This window comes from Ambystoma mexicanum, chromosome 7q (genome assembly GCF_040938575.1).
Source record: "Ambystoma mexicanum isolate Mex_15411 chromosome 7q, UKY_AmexF1_1, whole genome shotgun sequence".
Lineage (NCBI taxonomy): Eukaryota > Metazoa > Chordata > Amphibia > Caudata > Ambystomatidae > Ambystoma > Ambystoma mexicanum.
In genome coordinates this window covers 39,987,141-40,011,774 of record NC_090941.1, presented here as the reverse complement: position 1 = coordinate 40,011,774, position 24,634 = coordinate 39,987,141, and the positions used below count along the sequence as shown (strand labels likewise).

Genomic DNA, 24,634 nt, shown 5'->3' with positions numbered 1-24,634 from the left:
CTATTTGGAGGAATCTTCAACAATCTTTCTATGATAGCAACCAAACACTCTTCTGAAAAATAGTGACTTGTGGTACCTCTAAAACATCCTCACAGATTTAGGCTTCTATTTGTGAGGGAAGCTATTCTGATCATTTTAGAGAGGTCTATCATTGTGATGGAACAGCTGATAGTGTGACTGAAGATCCTGAGTTTGCCAAGAATGCTAACCATCTGGTATTTTCAAAACAGGTCGTCAGCTGTGCCCAAAGAGGTGGAAAGGCACCATGCCCAGACAGCCTTCACGTTTTTTTAATAGTTTTTTTTAAAATAGAACCAGCATATATGGGTACCAATATTTTCCAAAAAATGGGGAAAAGGGGGATAGCAATAAGCCAGCCAACTATAGGTCAATATTGTTGATTGATTCATTGAGTAAGGTCTATAGTGAAGTTTTACATCAGCTCCTATGTAGTTGGATTATAGATAACAACATCAGAAATCATGTTCAAACCAACTTAAACAAGGGTGTAGGGTCTACTAATCAAGCATTGCATCTCTTTCACTAGTTCTGGATACATATTTAATATTGAAAAGAGAATCATCATACCTTCTTATTGTCGATTTAAACATCCTAGCACCTGCTTAAAAATTGAAAGTGGACACAGCAATAATAAGAGTTATCGTTTCTCTGTATTCCCGCAACACAGAACCTGTTCGATGGGGCCCCAATGGAGAGTGTACGGATTGTTGGAACGTTAATCTAGGAGTTCACCAAAGCTGTGTTTTAGCCACAGTATTATTTTAATTATTCATTAATGACTTGGATGTAACATTAAAATCTCTAACAATCGCTGCTCCTATGGTAGACAGTGATAATGTTTCTGTTTTACTTTTCGCTATGACACAGCAATAATATCCAGAACACCTTATAACCTTAGGAAAGCCTTTAATGCATTTAATGCATTTTCATTGATTTGTGACGAAATGGGCCTTATAATTAACAGTGCCAAAACCAAAGTTATGTCATGTCATAAGTATAACCCAAAGAAAATGTTCATCCCCCCCTAAGGGGGCCATAATCGACTATGTTAATCACTTTGACTCCTTAAGTGTGTGTTTTCATGCCAATAGTTCTTTGGCTCCCAAATCAACAAAAGTGAGATTGTCCTAAAAAGACAGGCTGGGGTCATGTCTGCCTTTTCGGAAATTTTTTGAGGGTAGGCTATTGTACTGTGCCTTGAGATCTTCAGAGCACAAGTGACCACAGCTGTGTAGTACGGTGTAGAGATGTGGGGGTATGTGAAAAATAAGACTGTGACCATCAGAGAAAATGACTTCCTTAAAAAGTTACTTTCACTCCCAAATAGTACACCCTCGACACACCATTATAGCTTGGACATCTTGGAATAGTGTATGTTGCCATACTGACACATGTGGTACTATGGCTACACCTGTGGCTGATCCCCAAACCATGTCATATAAAAGGGTAATGCTAGATGTACTTCACTCAGACAAGGGTACAGCGTGGCTATGGGTTAGTCATGTTTGCTCAAGCCTGTATAAAATCGGGTGACATTCTCTCTGGGACACTCCAGGAGGTATTAAAGCGGGTCACACTTTAAAGTTGAAAGACTCATATAGGAGCTGGATCATGCAAGACATCTATTTTGTTCTATATATAAAAAAATGATATGTGTTTGTTGTAGGATTTGTCGCAAAGTGTTGTTCCTTATACAATTCCACACCGTTTCAACAATGTGCAAAACATTTTGGATAGTTACCTGTTTGGACCCTTCAGACATTGCTGGCTACATGACATTTGGACACCCCACCGCTTTTCCCTGGATTTCATCAAAAGTAAAAATGTGTTGGTTTGTGGGGAATCATTGTTCCTTTTACAATTCCACACCGTTTCACCAATCTGCATCAAAGTTTCCATATTTAGCTCTTAGGACCCTACGGACATTACTAGTTACATGACATTTAGACACTGCACTCCTTTCCTTGGATTTCAGCACCTTCACAAATGAGATGGTTGCCTGAAATCGGCGAAACATCAATGTGGTCATAGAATGACCGGTCTGACACAAGGAACACAACTCGAGGTCCAGGCCCTAGGATCAGATTCAGGATATGCGCCTGGGAACAGTTACTGAGCACACTCAATAAATATGATGGTGGATGCCAACGAAGTTGTAAACTATCCAGCAGAATTGCTCATCTCACTCGACCCCCCGGGAATGTGACCACATTACCCTTGACTGAAAGTTGGGTCACCCCTCATGCTGCTTCTCAATCTCGACCCACCCAGGCTGTGTAATGGCACAAGGCTTCACATTAAAAAATTGCTGCCCAATGTAATTGAAGCAACAGTGTTCACCGGGAAGGGAAACAAAAAATGTTGTTTATAAACAAGCCTTACAATGAACATGTATTTTAGTATTATTGAACTTAAGTCCATAGTTCTTGGCACTGTCAGCGTCATGCTACTCAGGAATCTCCATGTTGTTCTCACAAACAGTTGTACATTTCAGAATTACTTTTTAAGAAGAACAATACATTGTTTTGGGAAGTCTTTATAAGAAAACATTTTCAAAAGTAGAAATAATGGAAAAATATAGTGAGTTTTTCTTTTCACCTTTTTTATGGAGCCTTTCTGAAAACCGCAAAGCTACCATAAGTTATTTATAACAAATAGTACCTAAAAGAAAAGGAAATTCTGGCCAACGCCGGGTATATCAGCTAATGTTAATAAAGGCTCTGGCAACCTCCTATTTGAGCGGTATACATGGTTCTGGCATGGAAAGTTATATATTTAAAGTGGGGCCTTTTTACCAAAAAAAACCTCTATGTGAAATTCTGTCTAGGTATACTCCCACTGGCAAATGTGACTAAATAATGGAATCCTCAGTACAACGCTCTGCGTGTAGTGTGCCTCCAAAACATGGAAGATGAGAAACAACTTTTATTGTGGTGTCCTGTTCCATAAAAACCCAGAAGATGTTGGTTGTTACCCATAATTCAGAACTGTGGCATTATAACATTACTCGGAGCATGTGATTTGTGCAGAGACCCTCTAGGATCAGATGTGGTCTTTGTGGTTGCCATATTTATTATGGCAGCGTGGATTACCAGGCTAGCCTTTTTTAAGTGATATATGAGACTATGTTCATATACTTCTTGACATTGTGATAAATGTTTTTAATCTAAGCGATAATCTGGTTAATCTTAAAGTATATTTCTGTATGAATTGTACAGTGTTTTATTCTGTCTACCTTGAAATGATTCCTCTTGGCTGTGAATTCAGTAGAATGTGTGTTAATGTGTTGTAAGCTTGTTAACGGAGCTGTTTTTATTAATTGTCTTTGATGTATCAATCCGAATAAAGCTATTAATGAGGATGTGATGATGTATTCAAAGCACATTAGCCCTGCCAAGCGATGCCAGTGTTGTTATATCAAAAGAAAAGTCCGGAACTACTGAGTTTGTCCCATTAAACCAATAGCATACTACTAAGAACTGTGGCATTGTCCAGCTACTGCCATGTCAGCCCTGCCAAGCAATACTATTTATTTATTTATTTATTTATTTATATTTATATAGCGTGCAAACAGCCCGGGGGCATTGAGGTGCTGTTACTTGCAAGAGCTTAGTTACAGGGGTACAGGAATGGTAGCAGTCATCGGCAGATTATAAAAACACTACAAACATAATTCTATCATTACAGCTTATGCGGTTGGTCTTTACAGCTTATGCATTTGGTCTTTACAATTTATGCAGTAGGTCATATGTTTAGTATTCATGCTGGTACTAAGGACCTTAAGTGAAGAGGATGGTTTTCATAGCTTTACGGAAAGCGATGAGGGAGGCCTCACCTCGGATTGTGGGAGGTAGGGCATTCCAGTGTGTGGGTGCGAGATATGGGAAGCTGGATCCGCCCGCTCTGGCATTTTATACTTGTGGCACACAGAACATGTTGGTATAGGGTGATCTGGTTGGTCTTGTAGAGGAGAAGGGGTGGATCCTTTGTGAGAGGTAATCAGGAGCAGTGAGGTGAATGCACTTGTAGGTCAGTGTCAGAGCTTTGAAGACAATTCTTTCCTTTATTGGGAGCCAGTGGGCTAGTTTTCTGGCCTCAGAGATGTGTTCTCTTTTAGCAATGCCTTGGGCTGCATGGAGAGCACTATTCTGTATGACTTGTAGCCTCTCCAGGTTTTTTTTTGGATGTTCCTAGAAAGAGTACATTGCAGTAGTCAAGCCTGGAGCTAGTGATGGCTCTGGCTATGTTTGTGCAGTTCTCTTTGGAGAGAAAGGGCCTGACTGCGTTGATTAGTTCAGCATGGTATGCGGCTGAGGAGGCAATTGCGTTGACTTGTCTGCCCATGGATAAGTTAGAATCCAGATAGACTCCAAGAGTTTTGACTGAGTCTGAGACAGGTATTTTGATGGTGTCAATGGTGAAGTGGCTGAATAGGGAATCTGTATTTTTTAGCGTGTCGGGGGAACCTACCAGGAGGAGTTCGATCTTGTTGGAGTTGAGGCATAGTCCATTGTCTGCCATCCAAGCTTGGATGGTGTTATAGAGGTTGTTCAGGGTCAAGGAGTCCGTGTCATAGTTGTCAGTGAGGGTGAGGAGGATCTGGGTATCGTCCGCATAGTTGGTGTAGGAGATACCCATAGCGTCGAGGATGAGGAAGAGGGGTTGTGTGAAGATGTTGTAGAGTGTGGAGGAGAGGCAGGAGCCTTGGGCACACCACAAAGTATGATGGTGGGTGAGGCAGAGTCTAATACTTGCATGGTTCTGTCTTGTAGGAAGGAAGTGATCCATGCTGTGGCGTCAGGGGAGAACGTGGCAGTTGAGGAGAGGTGATGCATAGGACGTCATGATCCACGAGATCGAAAGCTGCTGATAGGTCTAGCCCTGAGCCAATAAAACCAGTGTCCCTAAATCCCGTCCACAACAGCAAAGAAGTCACTTCCATGTTTTCAGAATATACTCACAAAATACATTTAAATGAAGTGAATCTGTCTGAAATTGGATATATATATATATATATATATATATATATATATATATATATATATATATATATATATATATATATATACACACACACCCACACACATATATATATATATATATATATATATATATATATATATATATATATATATATATATATATATATATATATATATGCATATATATATATATATATACATATATATATATATATATACATATATATACATATATATATATATATATATAGACAGTTAGTGGTTATCCTGGAAATGTGGTGTGATTGGAGCACCTAAAGACCAGGATATGAGACATTGAAAGACAAGCATCACTGTTTTATACTGCGGGTGTAGGATTATTAAGCATATAACTGCACTGCTAAAAAGTGTAAAAGTTGCCCCATTAAAACTTGGATGTGTTTTTGAAAATTGCCAAAACAGTCCTCTTAAATGTGTACTGCAGTAGCAATTATAAGAAATGCCAGTACTGCCCTATTAAATGTAAGCAGCCTTTCTGAGAAGTGTTGGAAACGTTGTCAAATGCATGCTTGTTTTGTTGCTTCCATTGGACTGACCTTGCTCTCCAAGAGTACTTTCTAGGGCCTTAGCCTCATTCCTCCATGGCTGGTCACTGTGGCCTCGAGGTAGAGGCTCTCTCAGGACTCGTCAAAACAGCATCTCTAACTGCTGAATATCCAAGGCACACATGTGTCAAGCACTCCAAGCGTTGGCGAATGCCGTGATTCTTTGCTTTCCATCCCGAGCAAGTGAGTCAGAAACGAGGGTGCACAGGGTGGTGACCCCTGCATGTCAGTGTATCAGGCAAAGGGCCATTGCCGTGGGATACTGCGCCTACATACGAATGTTTGATGACGACGTCAAGTCTGTTTTAAACTGCATATTGGCCACACAAGGAGGGCCGTTTTATTGTGTACTGTTCTGTTGTGTTTAGTTGAGGCTCTGTGTTGGATTTGTTTTCAGTTTTGATTTATTTTTCATTTCTAGTAACGTGTTTAATTGGACGTTTTTGCACAATTTAATTGTCTACCTACTTTAGGATCAACGTCATCGTTCAATTATGTTCAGGGAACATCACGTCTCCCGATATTCTAGCACATTGTTTGCTAATATATTGTTGCTTTGGTAAATGGCTGTAAGGGAGGTTAAGTGGTTATTTCCTTTTTAGAATAAATGCATCTTTCCCCATCATTTGAGCTTAGACATGGCAATGCTAGCGTGACGTCAGCACGGCTCAGTGCTTTTTGTGCTGCTGAAAGTACTTTTTTGAAATCTGAAAGTATGTGTCTTTTGTACGGACGTGGTAGCTTGTTCTGAATCATTTCCTGCAAAAAAACAGAGAAGAATCGCATCACAAAAAAGTGCCTAAACCCCACTAGACCCAAGTCCATGACTGCTCTTCCTTTTGCTTTGAACGATTCCCTCAACGTTTCTTTTGAAGGAAGGACTTAACCAAAACCTTATTATTATTATTATTTTTTTTTTTTGCAGGAAGAAAAAGCAGAGGGATTCATCAGCTTACCTGAATTTAAAATTGACAGGGCCAGCGAATGTCGAAAGAAATAGTAAGTGCCAAGAACAATATATACTGCCACGACTGATTGTGTTTAGTTCCTGCAGACAATTGCTTCTGAATGTCGGTGGCACTAGAGTGGAATGTCGGTTTAGGTGGTGGATAGTGTGTTAGAGATTGACCTCTTCTTTCATGCCCAAATGAAAGATGGCATAGGGTCCACTGGCTTGTGAAAGGTAAGCACACAGCCCAAGGGATAAGCGCTTTGGATTAAGGTGCTATGTAAATGAACACATCATTATCATAGCTGCATCACATTTAAAGACGTGCCTCCCACCCTCCACGCTCCTGAGTCAGCCAAAGAACAAAGAGGGTGGCAGAGCAAAAAGCAGGAAGGGGGCTTTTGTGGGGTGGGGGCGTCAGGCGTGTAAGAAAGCAGGTGTGAGATGACCTCGAGCCACATCTACTAGCTACTATTATTTATTAGAAGCTGTCTCCTGAACATCAACCAGTGATTGGGGAGCAGCTAGAAGCCATTGCTATTTGAATAAGGAAATATATCTGAGGTGTGTTTATAAAGAAAAGGAAGGCATGTAACAGAAGTTCCATATTTAGCTGTGAAAAGCAAAATGGTGATTATGAGCATCTTGCTGGAGGCGGGTGGTAGACTTTCAGCTGAAAATAGACGGTGTAATTGATTGTGTGGTCTCACCGACTGCAGAAAAGCAAATACAGTGAGGATGCTTTCAAAAACGTCCTGGAATTTCAAGACGCATAATTTTTTGTTTTGTTTTTAGTTTGCATAATGTTTTATCATACCTGATTTTCCTTGTGCCCGTTCAAATAAAACGTGGTTAAGCTTATGTAAATCAATTCAATGCCCCTAAGTTTTATAAAATGACCCCATGTTAACAGAGACACGATGACCCACTCCTGGGCTTTATTATATGCAATAATTGCCTGCTGGGACTTGTATTCTTGGGCCATTTCAGTTGAATAACATGGACTGCAGTAAAACTGAGGCAAGCACAAAACCTGGGATAGGGTAGTCCTGGAGACATGATTCATTACAAGCCTGCTGGTCTGGAAATAAATGTGCCGGTAGCAGCGTACCAGCATCCTTTCCGGACCACCAGACTACAAGTATCCCTCCAGGGGCTGTTTTTCCTGGCAGGGAGGCACAGGCCCCTGCAGGCATGGTTTTCATGGAAGAACCAGCACCGTTAGCTGGTGCTTCCGTGTCCCCATTCCCGTAGAGTCCTATGGGACTCCACGGGAATGGGGACTTACACTTTCCACCGCCTAACATCCGTGGCCACCAGTACTGTAATGCCCTGTGGCACCGGGATATCAGGCAGCGGAACAATGTTACGAGTTTGGCAGCAACCCGCCAGTAGCACCGACGTGTTACCACCAAACTCGTAATGAGGCCCATTAAACCCCTATCCCAAGTTTTCATCATAAATACCAAACCTGACATGAAAAGACACTACATTTTAGAAAGCAAAGAGACATTGCACAACATTATGGTACTGGAAACGTTTTAAAACGTGTTCATTAGTGCTTTATCTGCAAAGCATCTACACAGGATACACAGTGAACTGGAGGACTTCCAGCTCTTTAAGACGGGTCAGTAATACATTTGAGAGGAATGGGGATGCAGAGGTTACTAAAACATCAATAAACAAAACGACTCAGGAAGTTAGCAAAAAGGTAAGTGTTTTAATATCAATTATCTAAAACAGGGAGTACAATGGATATCAACTGACATTTCACAGCATGATCTCAACAAACTTTACAAAAAAGCACTCTTTTATACTAAAGTCTCATCATAGGTGATGTACATACAACCTGCATATTACTAACGTCATCCTACGTGGCAAACTACAAAAACCTACTGAAGAGAGTGATAGGGTCTAAGGGAATATCTAAGTATACAATCCATACTCGTCTAATGGGCGTGAGAAAGGTGATAGGTTTCTTAACATCAGGTGGAGCAACTAAGCACTTCCCTCAAAACAAGTCAATATGAGGGTCACTAAATACACAATATACTATTGGCTACTTAACTATAGGACTCCCAATCATGTGATGCTCTATCATTGGTTGGCTTCTAACCTCTGTCAGCATCCTTCAGCCCACGCTAACCGCACGCAGGCCAGACTGCCAGGTGTTGGTGAGTTCCTCTTCAGCATCTGCTTCCCACCAATTAGAACATCATCACCTCAGTGGTCGGTTGTCAATTAGGCCGTTTGAACTTGTCCTTGAAAATGTTCTTTTGCTCCGAAAGATACAGGGGAGTAGATGCACGGTCTGCCCTCGTGCGTAGGTGTGACCCTCCTGCTTGTCCAACTCCTTCTCCCCACGTCACGGAAGACCACAAAATTGAGCTTTCACTGAATTCAAAATTCTATTTTACTAATAAACCTCTGATGTCTTCCTTGTTCTCTCCAAGCTTCTGAACAGGAGGTTCATTCCTCCACAAGATTGTAACTAATTTCTGTTTCCCTCCACCAGATACGACCATGGCATCTTGGCTCGTTCAACCTTGCCTTTCTGAACTTCGTTTGTAATCCATTTGTTTTCTAACTGCGCCACACTTGGAAAAGATGGCCTTTCTCCTTTAGCTCAGCTCTTCTTATAGTTCATAGTGGCACCATCCATTCCTTACGTACTCCTATGTATCCATACATTCACACAATTCTATTCAATTCAACACAATCTATTCACTATAAAGCTAGCCTCATGAAAACTTTGTCTGTTTGCGTTACTTTGCGTTTGTACACATGTGAACTGGCTTAATATTTTAACTGTTTTTGTAGGATAAGCCTCTTCATCTTGAGCCCAAGATGTTGCTTATCTTTGTTACTTTCTTGATGCCTTATAGAATATCCGCATTCTCTTGTCTCTGCATCTCTTTTATTTACGTCATCTCGACTCTCGCATGACGTCACCAATCTGCTTCGTCAGTCAGGCATCCTGCTTCTTCTGGGATTTCGTTTAAACAGCCATCATACTGTCTTGAATGCAGGTATGGTTTTCACAATGGGATCCTAACCTCCAGGATTTCCTTTGGCTTCTGTCGTATTAGTTGTTCCACATATGTCACATACTCTGGTTTTCAACATATAGGCTTTCTGGTCAAAGTGGTTGAGGTGGGGGGTACTTAGCTCCTTCTCTACAACAGCATACACACATCTACACAGGTATGTATATTAGAGCAGAAAATTCCAAAGAGGTATTTGGACCATATCTGCTGCTAATATCGCAGGCACAGAGAGTTGGAACAGCATGGTATGGAATGTTGAAAAACTAAGTTATTGATACAGAGAAAGGTACATGTGGCTGGCTAGGATGTGCACCAGTCCTGTCCTGGCTATGCTTTGGTAACCTCTAAGTGGTTATCGTTAGGAACAATCGAGACAGGTGAAAACCCCACTTTCAAATGGTTGCGTACAAATCCTGGAAAGCTATTGCACTTGTATTGTTTCCCAGCAAGCTGCAATCACACTAAGAGTCAGAAAGGTTGGGAAGCATGGGCCTTAGCACAGACACTACCCTGCAGAATTTCAAGGATTTCGATACGCTTGCCCAGGACAGTAGAAATAGATCGAGAGAGAATGATTTTGAACTGAAAATTCTTAACATACTTCTATTATTGTATGTATTATATTTTAAAATGGAGGCTTTGTGATCACACATTCTTAAGCCATGATGGCATTCCTTCAATATTACTAATATGGATGACACTGCAAAGGAGGCTTCACTCTGCAAAAAACAAGAAATGGTAACCTTGTGACGCCTAGTAAAGCAAGGCAGGGTAGGTCATAATGGTGAGAAAATGATCAATGTTAGTCTAACGTTGTTATGAACGTTGGGGAGAGCGCCATAGTGCAGCTGAAAATGGGGGGGGTTCAGAAATCATGTGGTGTTTGAATGGGGGCACCACAAAACAATTTGATAAAATGACTTTTAAGAAAATAATGTGGGGATGATTGGAATGTTCTCTCAATAAATTGTAATCCGAATATGGGTGTATGCATGCGCTGTATATTTTACAGTGTAAACCTAAATGCAAAGCAAAGGAGCACTGTAAAGTTGATGATACAACAATAGGGCATAATAACATAGTACAGTTAACAGCACCCTCTCAAGTAGATGGATAGATGGGGCAGAGAGGGATGCTGGCTTTAGTGTAAAAGGAGGACACACCATTCATTACATTCTGGGTGGCTCCTGTAGAAGATATATTATCGAGAATTGAATATGCTATCTCCTCCCTGACCACAGTGTTGCACTTTGGGCTGTGCATCACCAATTCCCTGCCTTGGCTTGCTATGAAGAAAAAGTACAAAATGTACAGTCATGACAATTTGGGATGAACACATGCTAGTTTTAGTGGACCCTCAAGTGCTACCCTCAAGTCAGACCCTGAGGTTGTCAGCCTTTGGAAGAAAAGTGGACTCCCAGACTGAGGGGGACTAATGACTCCTCTCAAGACCCAGGTGGGCCATTTGTGACTCTAGAAGGACTACTCACACCCTGGATGGGAACACAGTGTATTGGCCTCTCAGCTGAGAATCAGGCCAGTGATCTAGTAGTCCATTTCCAGATTGCATATATCTGGGATGGATGTTCTAAGTCCCAGTGTTGTGTGCCTCAGTCTTAGAGCTATGGGATTTCCCCCTGAGATTACCAAGATGTGTGTAGTGTCTTGCCTGGTTCCCATGTGTAATACCGTAGGGACGGGAGATGACACACTAATCGAACAGGTTCGGGAATGATCCGCCCATGTCTTACCAGAGCCTCCCACACGCCCATTGGTGTTACCCAGTCCCTGGAAGGGCTAATGTACTGCGATCTCTCAGAATCTGTGGTGGATACGAAGTGCTACTGCTCTTTACCCACATGGAACTGGACAAGTGAAGGGCCATACGCCCCTGTAAAATCTTCCTGCAGGTGTTCCCTTTACAAGGACAGATGGTAGATCAGGCGGATGAGAACGTCTTACCTTTACATATACCAGGGAGGGCAGGGAGAAGGATTCTATCAATTGACTGCACTATATATGGATGGCTGCTTCCACTCCCAGTTTGAGTGACCCGGTCTATTTAGATGTAGGCTAGATAGGAGTGGTAAATCTAGCCCTGAATGAATCTGACAGGCCCTGAGAGAGGGCCAGAAGAGAAAGCAACCATGTAAAGAGAGTATGGGCTGGCGATTATAGGTTGCCAATCTGCAGCATTCATTTGAGGGAGAATGGGCAATGTTAATTCTAAGTGTCCTATTGCAGCGCAGGAGTGTTGTACCCCCCTCCTCCCAGTATGGATGGACTCATTGTTCATGGCTTGTGCTCAAATCTACTCCCATGATGGGATGAGACATGGCGATAGGGAGGATATAGTCTGACAATCCCATGAGGACAGGAAGATGGCAGATGTGTTCAGGAATGCACCTGACCCACCAGAGAGCATACACTACTGACAACCAAAACCCAGAGATTGGGGTTTATTAGACAAAATGGGACATAGTCACTGGACAGGGTGTAGAGATTGTAATGGGCCTGGGAGATGTAAATCCCCAACATGGGACACAAGGCTGGGCTAAAGGGATAGAAAGGCACAAATGCCGTTGTCCGGATCCTTACTAGGATTTAGTATGGGCATCGTGCTTGCACGTTGAAGAAGGTATTCAAGTGTAAATAGCACCCCAAAGTGATGACACTTGTGTGGGGAGGCTCACCATTAGTGGGTTGACTCATCATTTTCTCTGCTGGGTGCATATGACAGATTACTGTCTGCTAGGGGAAATCTCCCAGATTTTTTTACATTTCAGGAGGTAAAGTAAATATATTCAGCTAAGCAGTCTTGCTTTCAGAGAGCATTTGCTGTGGATCTTGTATGTTCAAGACTGACTGACTGACTACATTGAACCATAATGACTGAATTGCCTAGTTTTTCGTCTTTGACCCACCAATTGAAGCTATCAAGCCAAGACAGTAGGAACCACTGCCACCTGCTAATTGACACAGTCAAGCACTTTTAGCCAACCATGAACAGCACTATACACCTGGTACACCAATCTAGTCTAGCATCTCGCTACTTCAAATCACAACTCGCGCCATTACGAAATCACCTAGAAGACCGTCTCAACACTGTCAAATTGCTACGAAAGTCCTAGGAATGTTTGAATGGTTAATTTAAAATATATATATATAGAAAGATATATATTAAAAACACATGCTGTAGTAAAGTTGTAACACTGCAAAAAACCTTACATGTTGCATGTAAACAAAGGAGTCCCAAACCAAAGCCACGTGTTGCGCCTGAATGCTCAAGCTTCTTCAAGCTAGTAAAATCCAATCGTGCCGATTGCACCAACAAGTGTAAAAAGGCATGGCTAGAGCGGTTTACTCCTCCTCCTGATTGTTGGTGCAATCGGCACGATTGGATTTTACTAGCTTGAAGAAGCTTGAGCATTCAGGCAGAACGCGTGGCTTTTCCACCCTTATGGGTGAGTGTGTTTTTACCATTTGGTCGCCTGATTTAGATGAACATGTTTACATCTTAATTTTTGTTATGATGCACTATACCTATAGGTATATCTCTTGGCTGTGCCTGTTTTTCTTTATGATTGGGATCCCTCCTGGTTTGCAAAGGTGTGAGTGCTGAGTAGGCAGTTTAGTCACTACTCATCCTTGTCCTCATTTTGTCACACTTACCCACTGCCAAATATTGACACCGCAGTCTGCGGTGACTGCAGGTTATTTTGCAGTTACTTCTCACAAAGGAAAAAAATGCCAGAGTCTCTCTTCCCCCTCACAGCCTGCAGGAGGGGCTACAGCTTGGAAATGTATATACTCACATTCCCGACACGGAGCATGAGCAAATGTGGTCTGCAGTGGCTGCAGGTTATGTTGGAGTTACTTCTCACGTAGGAATCATTTCCATAGTCTTTCTTCCCCCTCTATAGCCTGCAGGAGGGGCAACAGTTTGGAAAAGTATATAATCGCATTCCTCATGCAGAGTGTGAGCGAGTTGGTCGGCGGTGGTCCATGGTGAGAGTGGGCCGCCTGACTCATCACATGGAGCACCAGCCCCCTTTCTGCCTTGACCTGCCTGTTAGCACGGTAAAAGGTTGTATACTGTGGTTTCTATGTTTGTCCTTGTGCAAGCAGCTCTTTGGTGTGAGACGCTGAGAATGAGTCTTTGGCTTCAACTGTACGTGTTCATCTTTTGATATATGATTGAGATATATGACTGACATGAACAGATAAGATTTGAGAAATCGCGCTATTCCTCTTTGTTCCTATATGTTATCACACGCTCGAAAACTACTGCCCAAAACAGCTGCCTCCGTTCCGACTGCTGTAATTATTTTCACACTAACAATCATGTGCTGTACAGACAAGGAAATTAGCATTGGTGACAACAGAAGGGAGGAAGGAGAGTGAATACTCCGATGTTGTTCAGGAGGTTCGGAACCAATCTTAACGGGACAACAATTTCAGGGGCTCGGTCAATAAAAACGTTGCACAAACTGCTTGCCGATTCAACATTATCACCACTGTCACCGGCCCTGAAACAAGTTCGATTTCACGTGTCCTCGCATGCTTCCACCCCAACACTGAACTGAGGCTGGTAAAACCTTCTAAATCTGCCCCTCCGGTTGCTTCTATTGATCAAATAGGGGAAAGAGTTTTTCACTTTGGCAAACCGCAGTACCAATCATTTAAATTTCAGGACGTGTCCTTTGGTGGTCAAAGTGATGAGCCACTCCTGATTTCCCAACTAAATAAGTCTGCAGTGGGGGCGGCATCTGAGGTTTCCTTACATGTGGCAAGCTGGCCAAAGCAAGGATCTGCACATTACTCTGTTATAACTCTTCTGACTGAAAGCAGGGATATTTTGAAGGAAATAACTGACTTAGAATTGGTTTCCAGTGGTGGAAATAAAGGGGCTCCTCAGCAGATTGCTCTTGTCAAATCTATTCCAGCTGATAAGGCCACTGAAGTTGCAAAAATCAATTACGGATGGTGAATGGAATAATCAGTATAATTATTTGCACCTGGCCTTGGTGAACCTCCCACAATCTTGAATAGTAGGGAGTGTCGATGGTCCGAGTTTGTCTGGTGAGGTAACCACCTCTAGGAGTAAATTCACATGGATCGACCTATTCCGGGGGAGTAGAGTACGTGAGGAAAGGTTGAGTGAAAGACAAACCACCTTACCTTGTTTCAAAGAAGAATGAACTGTTACTGTGAAAGAGCCAGGACTGTCTATTACATCAATGAATGTTAATTCTGTTTTATCTTTGGTGTTGCTTCCAGCTGCAAAAATAGATGTTAATCAAGATGATCAAGAGACTGACACGCAATGTCTTGGTAATGGTTTAACGTATAGAGGTCTAACGGGGCTTTGTAAGATCTGTTCTGGTATTAACAGAGGCGTTATAGTTCTGTTTGACCAGCAGGAACTGGTCCCCACTGCAGGTCGAGGGATTGCGAACATGCTAGCTATTTTAAACAAGAAAATGTCTTTGTGGAAGGTTTTTTAAAGGGCGTGTATTTTAAACAGCTGTCAAATTCAGAGACTTCTAAAGATTAATTGCAAGTGAAGGGTATATGGGGATTAGCCCAAGGAGTGGGGGTTCATAAGCGGGAAAAAGACAAAAACAGGGGGTTCCGCTTATAGCCTCTTTGTGTGGCTGCTGCAAGCTTTTTTGAGGATTCTCAGGGTGAAATGGAGGAACCCTTACCACCCGTTGAACTGGCTATTCTTCTAGTTGCAGAGGAACTCATGGCTGAGGGGGGAGGGAGAGGTTGTATGTTTGGATGGACCAGTTAAGGTTATGGTGCTTTGTGTCTCTGGGAATTTTCCCATTTTTATTTTTGGTAAAGCAAAGGAAATAAAGGAAAAACGCTTTGGGCAGGAGGCACCATTATTAAACTTGAAAAGAAGTACACAAAAGAATGTGAGCAGAGGCTCAAGAACGTTTTTGCACACCCTAACAATTCCCGAAATGTTTTATCATCCCCACCACACAAGCAGGTACCAAAACAAACCCCCTCGTAAGAAAGGGGGAAATAGGAAGCCTGGTTCCCAGTTAACTGTACTAGATGGGAGGAGTACGATATCTCCGCCTGCTTAATATGCACTGGAGTGGGATCTAATGGCAATTTTAATTTAGGCATTAGAAAGGCAAGGCAATGTAATTTGGCATTTACAATGGAACTCACGCAAGGTAACAAAGTGGTAAGTGCATGTCCATTTTTTGTTCTGCCTATTGAGGGCATTGCACGCAGTGGCCGTAGCAACAAGACTCTGAGGATCATTTGTGAGCAGGGCACTGGCAGCCTATTCTATTGTATAAAGTGCCTTACAAATGACCAATAAAATAAATAAATAAATGGGAGTGGTTTGTCTATAAGACTTATGGTGGATAGTGGAGCACCAATGTTTCTGACTATGGAGGCAAGGAGAAAACAATTTGAACAGAAGGCGGTCAATGAGATCCGACGTATCCCATATCCTGGAATGGTCCTTAAGGATTGGATGCATCTTACACTAATAGATCATGTGTTTTGAAATTTGTAAAGAATGTTCGCTCAATATCACATATTTCCTCGGCTGATATTACCCAGGTAGAATTTTGGAACCGTCTAAAATTGTACAAGGTGATGCCCCACTTTAGCTCTTGTTTAGTTATGGAACAGTTTTTTTTAGTTGCTGCGCAACTGAATCCGTTTTTTTTTTTTTGTTTCTCCACGGGTGATGTGTGAACAGACTACAAATCAAACTGCTGAAATATAAACTCGTCTTAATGAAGAAAGTGTTACTCATTATCCTCCTCTTTTAACGATAAAATAATCTACTGATGGTTTAAGTAGCAGACAACTTGTTGACCTCTTAATGGATAATGTGGAATCTAAAAATGGTACAGATTGGAGTTGGGTGGCGGCTTCATTGAATGCTCATAAGCATTAGCTACCAGTCTCCTCTGCCAAGCTTACATCTAGCCTCCTTAGTTTGATGTCATGGAATTCTAAGGGCTCCACCCATTTGCTGCCTGCCTTGGATTCTGCAATCTTTGAAGCAGATACATTTTTTTATTCAGGAGTCGTGGTTATTGGAATCCCCTAACGTAGACGGGTATGATTGTCTGCTCATCCCGGCCTTCAAAGGGGAAAGAGGGGCACCTGCCTTAGGGTTTCTCTTTGGTGTTCATAATAATATCTCTGTTTCGGATTCAGCTTTTGCACTACCTAATTAATTTGTGCAGGCAGTGGAGTTGATATGGGACAGGAAAGTTTACCCAGAGATGAGCCTCGCTCTAATTCTAAATCTCTGCTGGAATCCAAGGGCAATCACTCAAATTGTATTCTTTGAGGTGATTGAAGAAATAATCTATGCCTGACAAGTCAAGAGAAATTGTAACTCCATTCTAATATATGGAGATTTAAATTAAACATCTATTCAACAAACTCGGCAACTAGCTACTGGTAAGCATAATTTAGACCTTAACGTGCGTGGTAATGACTGGATGGAACTAATGGATGAATGGGGATTGAATATATTGAATAGCATGGGCTTCGGGGGTACACTCGCAAATTACACTTGGCATAGAAGAGAAACAAAGGGTATTATTGATTATTATTCTCTACTGGGAAAATGTTTTAAGTTTGTTTCCTCTATGTCAGTGGTAATGACAACCCGGAGAGACCATACCCCACTTTTATTGAAATGAAGGGTAGAAGAATTAGGGTATGTCTGTCCATTTTATCCATTGGAATTAAGTGTTAACAGTGGGAAACAATAGGGTAACTGGAATGGTGCCAGCATGCAAAGGTTTTACCTCATCTTAAATTAACTTTTTTCAACCTGATGAATGTGTGGCCATACTGGGTGTGGTACCATACCAGATCATTCTAGATTGTATCTATGCATCTATGCCTCGTGAACAGTTGAGAAGTAGGCTGATTCGTAAGCCTGAGTATGATCCTGAAGTGCAATTAAAAAAGAGGGAGCTGAGAAGACAGTTACGTATGAACAAGGGGCTTAAGGAAGAAGAGCGAAGCAACATAAAATGTGTGTATAGACAATGATTGAGCGCACATAGACATTGCAATACTATTGAAAGACTCCGGCAAGATTGCGTCCCTGGTTGAATTACAGGGTGTGGGTCACTTTTGTTGGCTGATTAACAACACTATTACTCCCTCTTCACACAACCAAATGAATCCTATTGGTGAACAAGGATGGATTGATCATTTTAGCAAGGTTTATAAAGAGGTGACAAATGAGGACCGGTAACAACTATAACCGCTATTGGGATTCTGGCACTTGGATTTTTCAGATGAGAATATCACTGGAATAATTAGCCGTAGTAAGAATTTGCGAGCTCCAGGTCCCGATGGTCTATCTAATGCGGTTCTATAGTTGGATCCAAATTTATGGGCCTGTGTTTTGGGAATTGTCTTTAGTGGAATTATATCATCTCATCAACTGTGAAAGTCTTGGTCTGAATTGATATTGGTCCCTATTCATAAAAAGGGGCCGAGATCCATACCAGCCAATTACAGACTAACTGCTTTACTGGACATCTATTCCAAGATCATTGCCTCTCTACTTTTGAGCGATCTGTTTTCCTGGGCTAAGAGTGCTAGCAGGTTGGACCTGTTTCAGACGGGTTTCCAAAAGGGTACTGGTACACATGCCAATGCTTTTCATGTGGGATTACTAAAGGGGGAGACCATAGTGAAATCTAAACCTGTTTATATAGCATTTATTGACTTCTCCAGGGCATTCGACAGAGTGGACACGCACCTTCTGTGGAATATATTGTTATCATGGGGCTGTCCAGAGAACTTGCTTGGGATGATTGTGGCTTTACATTCAGATCCATCTGTGAGAGTAAGTCTAATTGTCAGGGTAAGTTATCAAGCTCCATTGAGACCAACCACAACCTTAAACAGGATGTGTTTTGGCCCATTTGCTTTTCAGCTTATTTATCTCTGGCATCAATTAACTGTTCGAGAATGTATGCGGCTTCTCTCTGCGCTTTGATACTTCTCGGCTCGACTACATCCTGTATACAGATGATTAAGCTTTGTCTGATTTCACCCCGATTGGGCTACAACACAAATTGGAGGCATTACATGTGTATGCTAGCTGGAATAAATCAATAATCAACACACCAAAATCAAAGCTTCTTCTTCTTAGACAGGGGATGAAGCAGAGGTACAAGAATGTTCATTGTTCTCTGGGAGGGGCTGTAGAGGAGCAGGTGGATATATCATCCCTAGCATCCACCCCCTCACCTCCACCATATTGGAATAGCCAGAGAAGAGCCCTATGTGGGACACCAGGTATTGTCCCAATACCACATTGAGTGTATGAGAGATGATATGCACTCAGACAACCGTATCGAATGTGCCCTTGCACTGAAAGGGTGGAAGGATGTCAGCACACACCATTGGAGATTGAAGAGATATAAGTGAAATCGGACAGAGGCAAAGTGACATCATGACGGAAAGACACAAAAAAGCACTGAAATTATATTAAAATACTCAAAGGATAAGTGAAACATGTAATCGAAGATGAAGAAATCATATGAACCTAAGAAATAAGTAAGAAGAGATGAAGTGAATGTACATACGTAGAAACGCAAGGTAGCTGAGACATATAGAAGCTTGCTGCAGAAGAAAACATAACGTGGCTTAGGCGGCCATTATAAAAAGATGGATGTCAGACTCATGTTGGAACCAATCAAGCTACCTCACAGACAGACTAGGGCTGCAGAGTAAGGAGACGCTGGAAACAGTTTTGTGTGAGGAATAAAGAGGAGTCTATTGGCCTGGGATCAAGGATGCCACATCAAGGAATAATAACAAGGTGCAAAGGGAGTCAAGAGGATAGGCCATGTACGTAAGACATATTTCTTGTAGATTAAGCAAAGGAGAAAGCATCTGCAAGAGCCATGTTTTGGAAAATCAAATATGTGAAAAGCCAATACCAGATGTTGTGAGCAGGTCTCCAGCGGACAAGAGCAGTAAATAAAAGGACAAAATGGACAAAATCGTGGCCTCTTTATGTGACTCAGAAGTCAAAAACAGGGGCTATTCATTAAGCTCCAGATGAAGAGAATGGTGTACCTACACTCTCTTGAAAATTCCAGAACAGAGAACAGGCTGCAAGGTCAACTATAAAGAAGAAGCCTTGGCTTGAGGCCTGACCGATGAGAGATGATGAACTAATTGGGCAAGTGGGTAGTAGTCTGACATTGCTCTCTGCACCTGAGTTTCGTTTTGCTTACATGCTGCTAACGAGCGGAAAGTCCAAGATTGGGAAAGAATGCCAACCAATCAGAGGCTCAATGTAGCGGCAGGTTATACAATGTTGCACAGGGCAACCTGCTGCTGTTATTCTGCTATAATGTGTATTATAAATATTTAAAGGAGGTTCAAGGTGTGCCTATTATATAAGGGGCATCCAGTGATATTACTAATACTTATAGGATATATAGGTGCATATGTTCCCTTAACCAATCCCTCCCTTCAATAGGTTTTACAGTTTTCCACGTAGGATGATGTCATAGCTGATGTACATTGAGGTATAAAGCCTTTGTTTGTGTGAGTGTGTGGACTACAGTTTGTTGTTTGCCAGATTGCCCTACTTTATTTTATGCTGATGATAAAGTAGTACTTTGCCATAGTTTTTGAGTCTGTCTGGTTATTTGGGTTTGAGATCATTATTGGTAATTCCACATAGCACTTCAAGGTGCTAGAGCACATTTTGGTAGTGGTGCAGATGGTTCTGTTCCTTTCAACCTGGGCTTAGATCTAGACTCTTTAATATCGACTGCTTTTGCCATTAGCCGGAAGATCATGGAGCTTCCTGCGGAGAGCAGCGCGCAATACACACATGTGGAAAAAAGTGGTCAGCAGGTGCCACTTTGAAGAAATTCCTGTCCGGTCCCTGCAGGTGCCATGCGGACTGAAGGCAAACTGGTTGATTAGGGAAGAGTCGATGCCAAGGGACTCGAGCGGAGCCACAGATGTAAGTAGAGCATCGAAAGCGGCAAATATAGGGGGAGGGACAGTATTGTAAATACATGTATATAAGTAACAGGATTTTGGGGGGATTAGAAAGAAGGGAAATAGATACCTCAATTCCTTGTTCCAAGAGGGGCAGAAGGGTACGCATTAACACTCCAAATAGGGATATATTTAAAGATTCATGAGGTAGGCCAAAAAAGAAGGGTGTGTCTCAAACTCCAAAATGGGGTAAAAAATGAGATGATATTAATTTACTAAAGATAGTAAAGGAAGGAGTACGCAAAAAATGAAAAGTGCACATGTGTATGGGGTTATAAATATGTCAGTATAAAACATGTTATTGTGTCTAGATTATGAGATATAAAACAATAGTAAAAAATGAAGGTGATGATCAGATTTTTAAAATCAAAAGTTTGATGTCAATCCGGAGGATAAAAATAAAAGGAGAATAATAAATAGAGATTCTTAAAGTGTCAATAATAAAACAATGAGACAGTAAGAATTGAACAGAGAATTAAACAGAGAATTAAACAGAGAAATACAAAGAACACCATTGCGTAGATTTTTAAAATTGCATAAAATCTTGTTTTTTTATTTCTTGTGCTACGATCAAAAACTCTGATCCTTCACAAATATTAGACATGATTTTAACAACAGATAAAATCACTTTAAATGTATAAAATACTCTCTCACAGCCAAGTACATTCCTAAAAAATAGTAGAGCACAATTAAACAGATAAGAACAAACCAATATATAAGATCTTTTCAATTAAAACAGATATAAACTCACCATTTATGAGATCTTTTCAAATAAAATCAGCATAAAAATGCACTCATTATAATTTTCTTAATGACACCTAGAACCTCCAACAGTTGAATCACCTCCACAGTTGAGAATAATTCATGACCAGCACTCTATCGATTCCAGACAGCATCAGATCAAATTTCCCCTCAGAGACAGAAGAAGCGACCTAAAAAGCGAGTCCTAGCTTCCCTGAACATAGGACAGTCCACCATTTTATGTTTTAATGTTTTGTCCTTACAATAACCACAGATTGCATAAGACGGGTCATGATGTATTTTCATGTATATAGGAAATTTCACCAGTTGGAAGGAGATTGAGGCAAAAGCGGAAAGGATGTGGTTTTTAGCAGTGTTGTAGATGGCATGGATGTCGTAAACAAGATGGAAGCCTGTGGCTCAAGCTCCGGAAAGACTAGCAAAAAATTAGCTAATTGTGGGCAGTGTTAGATACTTTTGTCTTAATGACAATCATTCCTTTCGTAGCTGGTTGAAAGACTCCACCCCACTGAGTGCAGTCTTAAGTCCTTGTACTCTTGACTGCTGCATTTGTTGGATTACTCTGGGTTCCATTCCCTGCCACACTTTTCCAACGTTCATGTAGATATCCTCGAATAACAAGAATAACATAAGAGACCATAGTCTGACATTTGAATTACATTAGTCAGACCATTTGGACCTGAGACTCTAGAGGAGGATGCTTTATAGATCAACCGCTCAATGTCCTCCATCTCAAAATTTAGTGTTCAAGTATGTTCAACAAAAGTCAGATTCAAATTTTCCTCCACTGACCTATTTACAGTTAGGTTAAACCAGTGGGAGCGCCAACTAGCTTCACTGATACAAGAACTCTGGACTTCAATCTGCTGCTTGTCCATACTATTTATTAGAGACCAGAAGTTACATGTATCATGCCGTACCAGAGTTGACAACATTTGTTCACCATCTCTTTGAAGCTTGATAGACCGATGTGAACAGAGCCAATGTCTATATGCTTAACTTAAACATTGCTTTTGAGGTCTATGGGATTCATTGTTGGCATAATTTAATCTGAGGAATCGAAGTTGCTGATGCAATATCTTCTTTCTATAGCACACTTCCTTATCGAATATATAGGCATGTATTTATTTGATAGTATTGAGATATTGGAGTGCCTCTTTTGCCCAAATAAACTTCTGAAAGTTATTACTAGAAAAATGATTTATCATATACAATCTTGGAGAGGTAGCGACATATCATTCAAGTTTTTCTACCAAGGACACACCTCCTCTAAAACATTTCTGAAGGCTGTTCACTGCTGGATTAATAATGAGATTCCTATGATGTATTGACAAATACTGCTTCACATCAAATTGAAACACAGAGATCAGCATATTATAATCAATCAAAATGGAGTTCCTCACTTCAAAGTTACTACATAATTGTAACATGAACAGAGGATAGTACAGAGGCAACATGCTGATTTTGGAAGCAAGACCACGCGGAGCAACAGTGGTTTGAAACCTGGATCCGTGCTTAGAAACTGAACTCAGATATTAAGCATGTTATAAAAAACAATTAAATAAATAAACATGGGTTTTGAGTGGATAACATAATACATAGAAAATGATTGTGAGCCCCTTTTCCAAGTTACATTATTTTGGGTGACCTTGCCCACATTCTCATTTGTAATAGACAGATACTGATCTTTGAACAATGATCTCCCTTTATTTCCCATGTTTGCTTTATTGAATTTTATTCACATTGCTCCTACTCAGTCTTCTGTCATGATCACATTTTGTTCATTAGTGAAGAACCATGTACCCAAAACAGTCCAACTCCACCGTAGATTTGTTCCAACATAAATTTACCACTAGCACGCATCATACTTTGTCCCTTTCACAAATTTCAATTTCTACAGCCAGAATACCTGGAAAATAATTGGAAATTACTCTGGCTGTTTTTGATCTTAGAGTTACTGAGTGTCAAAAATATGATTTTCACCTTTGTTTTTCATGAAACTATTAAAACCGCGTGTATTCCAATTGAGGAGTTTTAGTTCCTTCAGTCTTATAGGCCCTTTTCTGACACTTTAGTTCCAGCCATTTCTCTCTTCCGGAAGTTTACCAGCTGAAACAGGATCCCGTGTTCCTCTCGATTGATCATAGGCACTGGAGATGCAGTGGCAGAAGTTATTTGAGGAGATACCCCATTACTCTCACTACTTGTCTGCCTGTTTCCTAAGCTACTAGCCATGGCCCTTTCACTCATATTGAGTAATGATTTAATCACACTCCTCTCTGTGTACTCTAGACAACCACATTTCCTGAACTCACTGCTTTCCTCCAATATTAACTTATTTACAAAAGAAGAACTTCAACTTACTTCAGCTAGGTCCATTCGAGATTCCAAAGGAAAACTAACAAACGTGATGCCTCCAGTTCAGATTTTCGCTAGTGCAGGGATTTGACTCACTAATCTCAAAATACATGCACGATTTAAGCTGACATCGTGATTGATATAGGGTCTAATTTCAAAATACATTGTGCTTTCACCCTTGGAATCGGGTCTATTCTGAATCACTGACCTAGGCCCTTTTGATGCTGACTTTGGGCACCCCTGATTTGTGTGGTAAAAAACCCACTCCTGATCTTAGACTTCTGCCCCCCTGGAGATTGAGCAATCGTATTAATAGATCTCGATCATCTGTGTCCACTATAGAATCAGTTTGTCGATCTCTTCTGGCAGTAAATTGTGTTCTATCAGGAATTTGTGCTGTATTTGCCTGTTCCCGTGAACCTAGCTCAATTATTGAAGACTTTTTTTCTCTCTCATTTAATCTGTCAATAGTATAGTTTATTTTTGAGTTGGTATGCTAAAAATGTTACCCCATTGATCGTTAACTTGTGAAGATGGGGACTTATACACACTCTCTATTTGGCTAACAGAACCGTTTCCACAGGCTAATGTAGAAGGGTCTCGCTTATTCTACCATCAGCCCGTTCATCAGTTCGAACCTGCACTGAGTCTTTGATTATTTGCAGAGATTCGATAGTACTTTCCACCAAAAATGATATTTGTGTCATTATGGTATGAGCTTTCCCAATCCCAGAAGATCTAGTAGGGGAGTTTATCGGGATCTGATTGCTCGTTGTCTGCAGACAGCTCCCCTCAGAAGGTAGTAATTGAAAATTGAAAATTAAAAATGGTTATTTTCTAGGCATAAATTCAAAGTGCGCCAACTTGTTAGTTCAAAAATTCTGA

The 24,634-nt window shown here is 41.1% G+C and overlaps 1 protein-coding gene across 1 annotated transcript in view; it reads left to right on the top strand.

The window, feature by feature from the left end:
- The window catches only part of CNKSR2 (connector enhancer of kinase suppressor of Ras 2), a 2,376,238-nt gene that overhangs the window by 1,908,973 nt on the left and 442,631 nt on the right, over positions 1 to 24,634 (top strand). Inside the window, exon 16 of the mRNA XM_069639527.1 lies at positions 6,513 to 6,586. Within this exon, the coding sequence (XP_069495628.1) occupies positions 6,513 to 6,586 (74 nt within the window). The remainder of the gene's footprint in view (positions 1 to 6,512; positions 6,587 to 24,634) is intronic.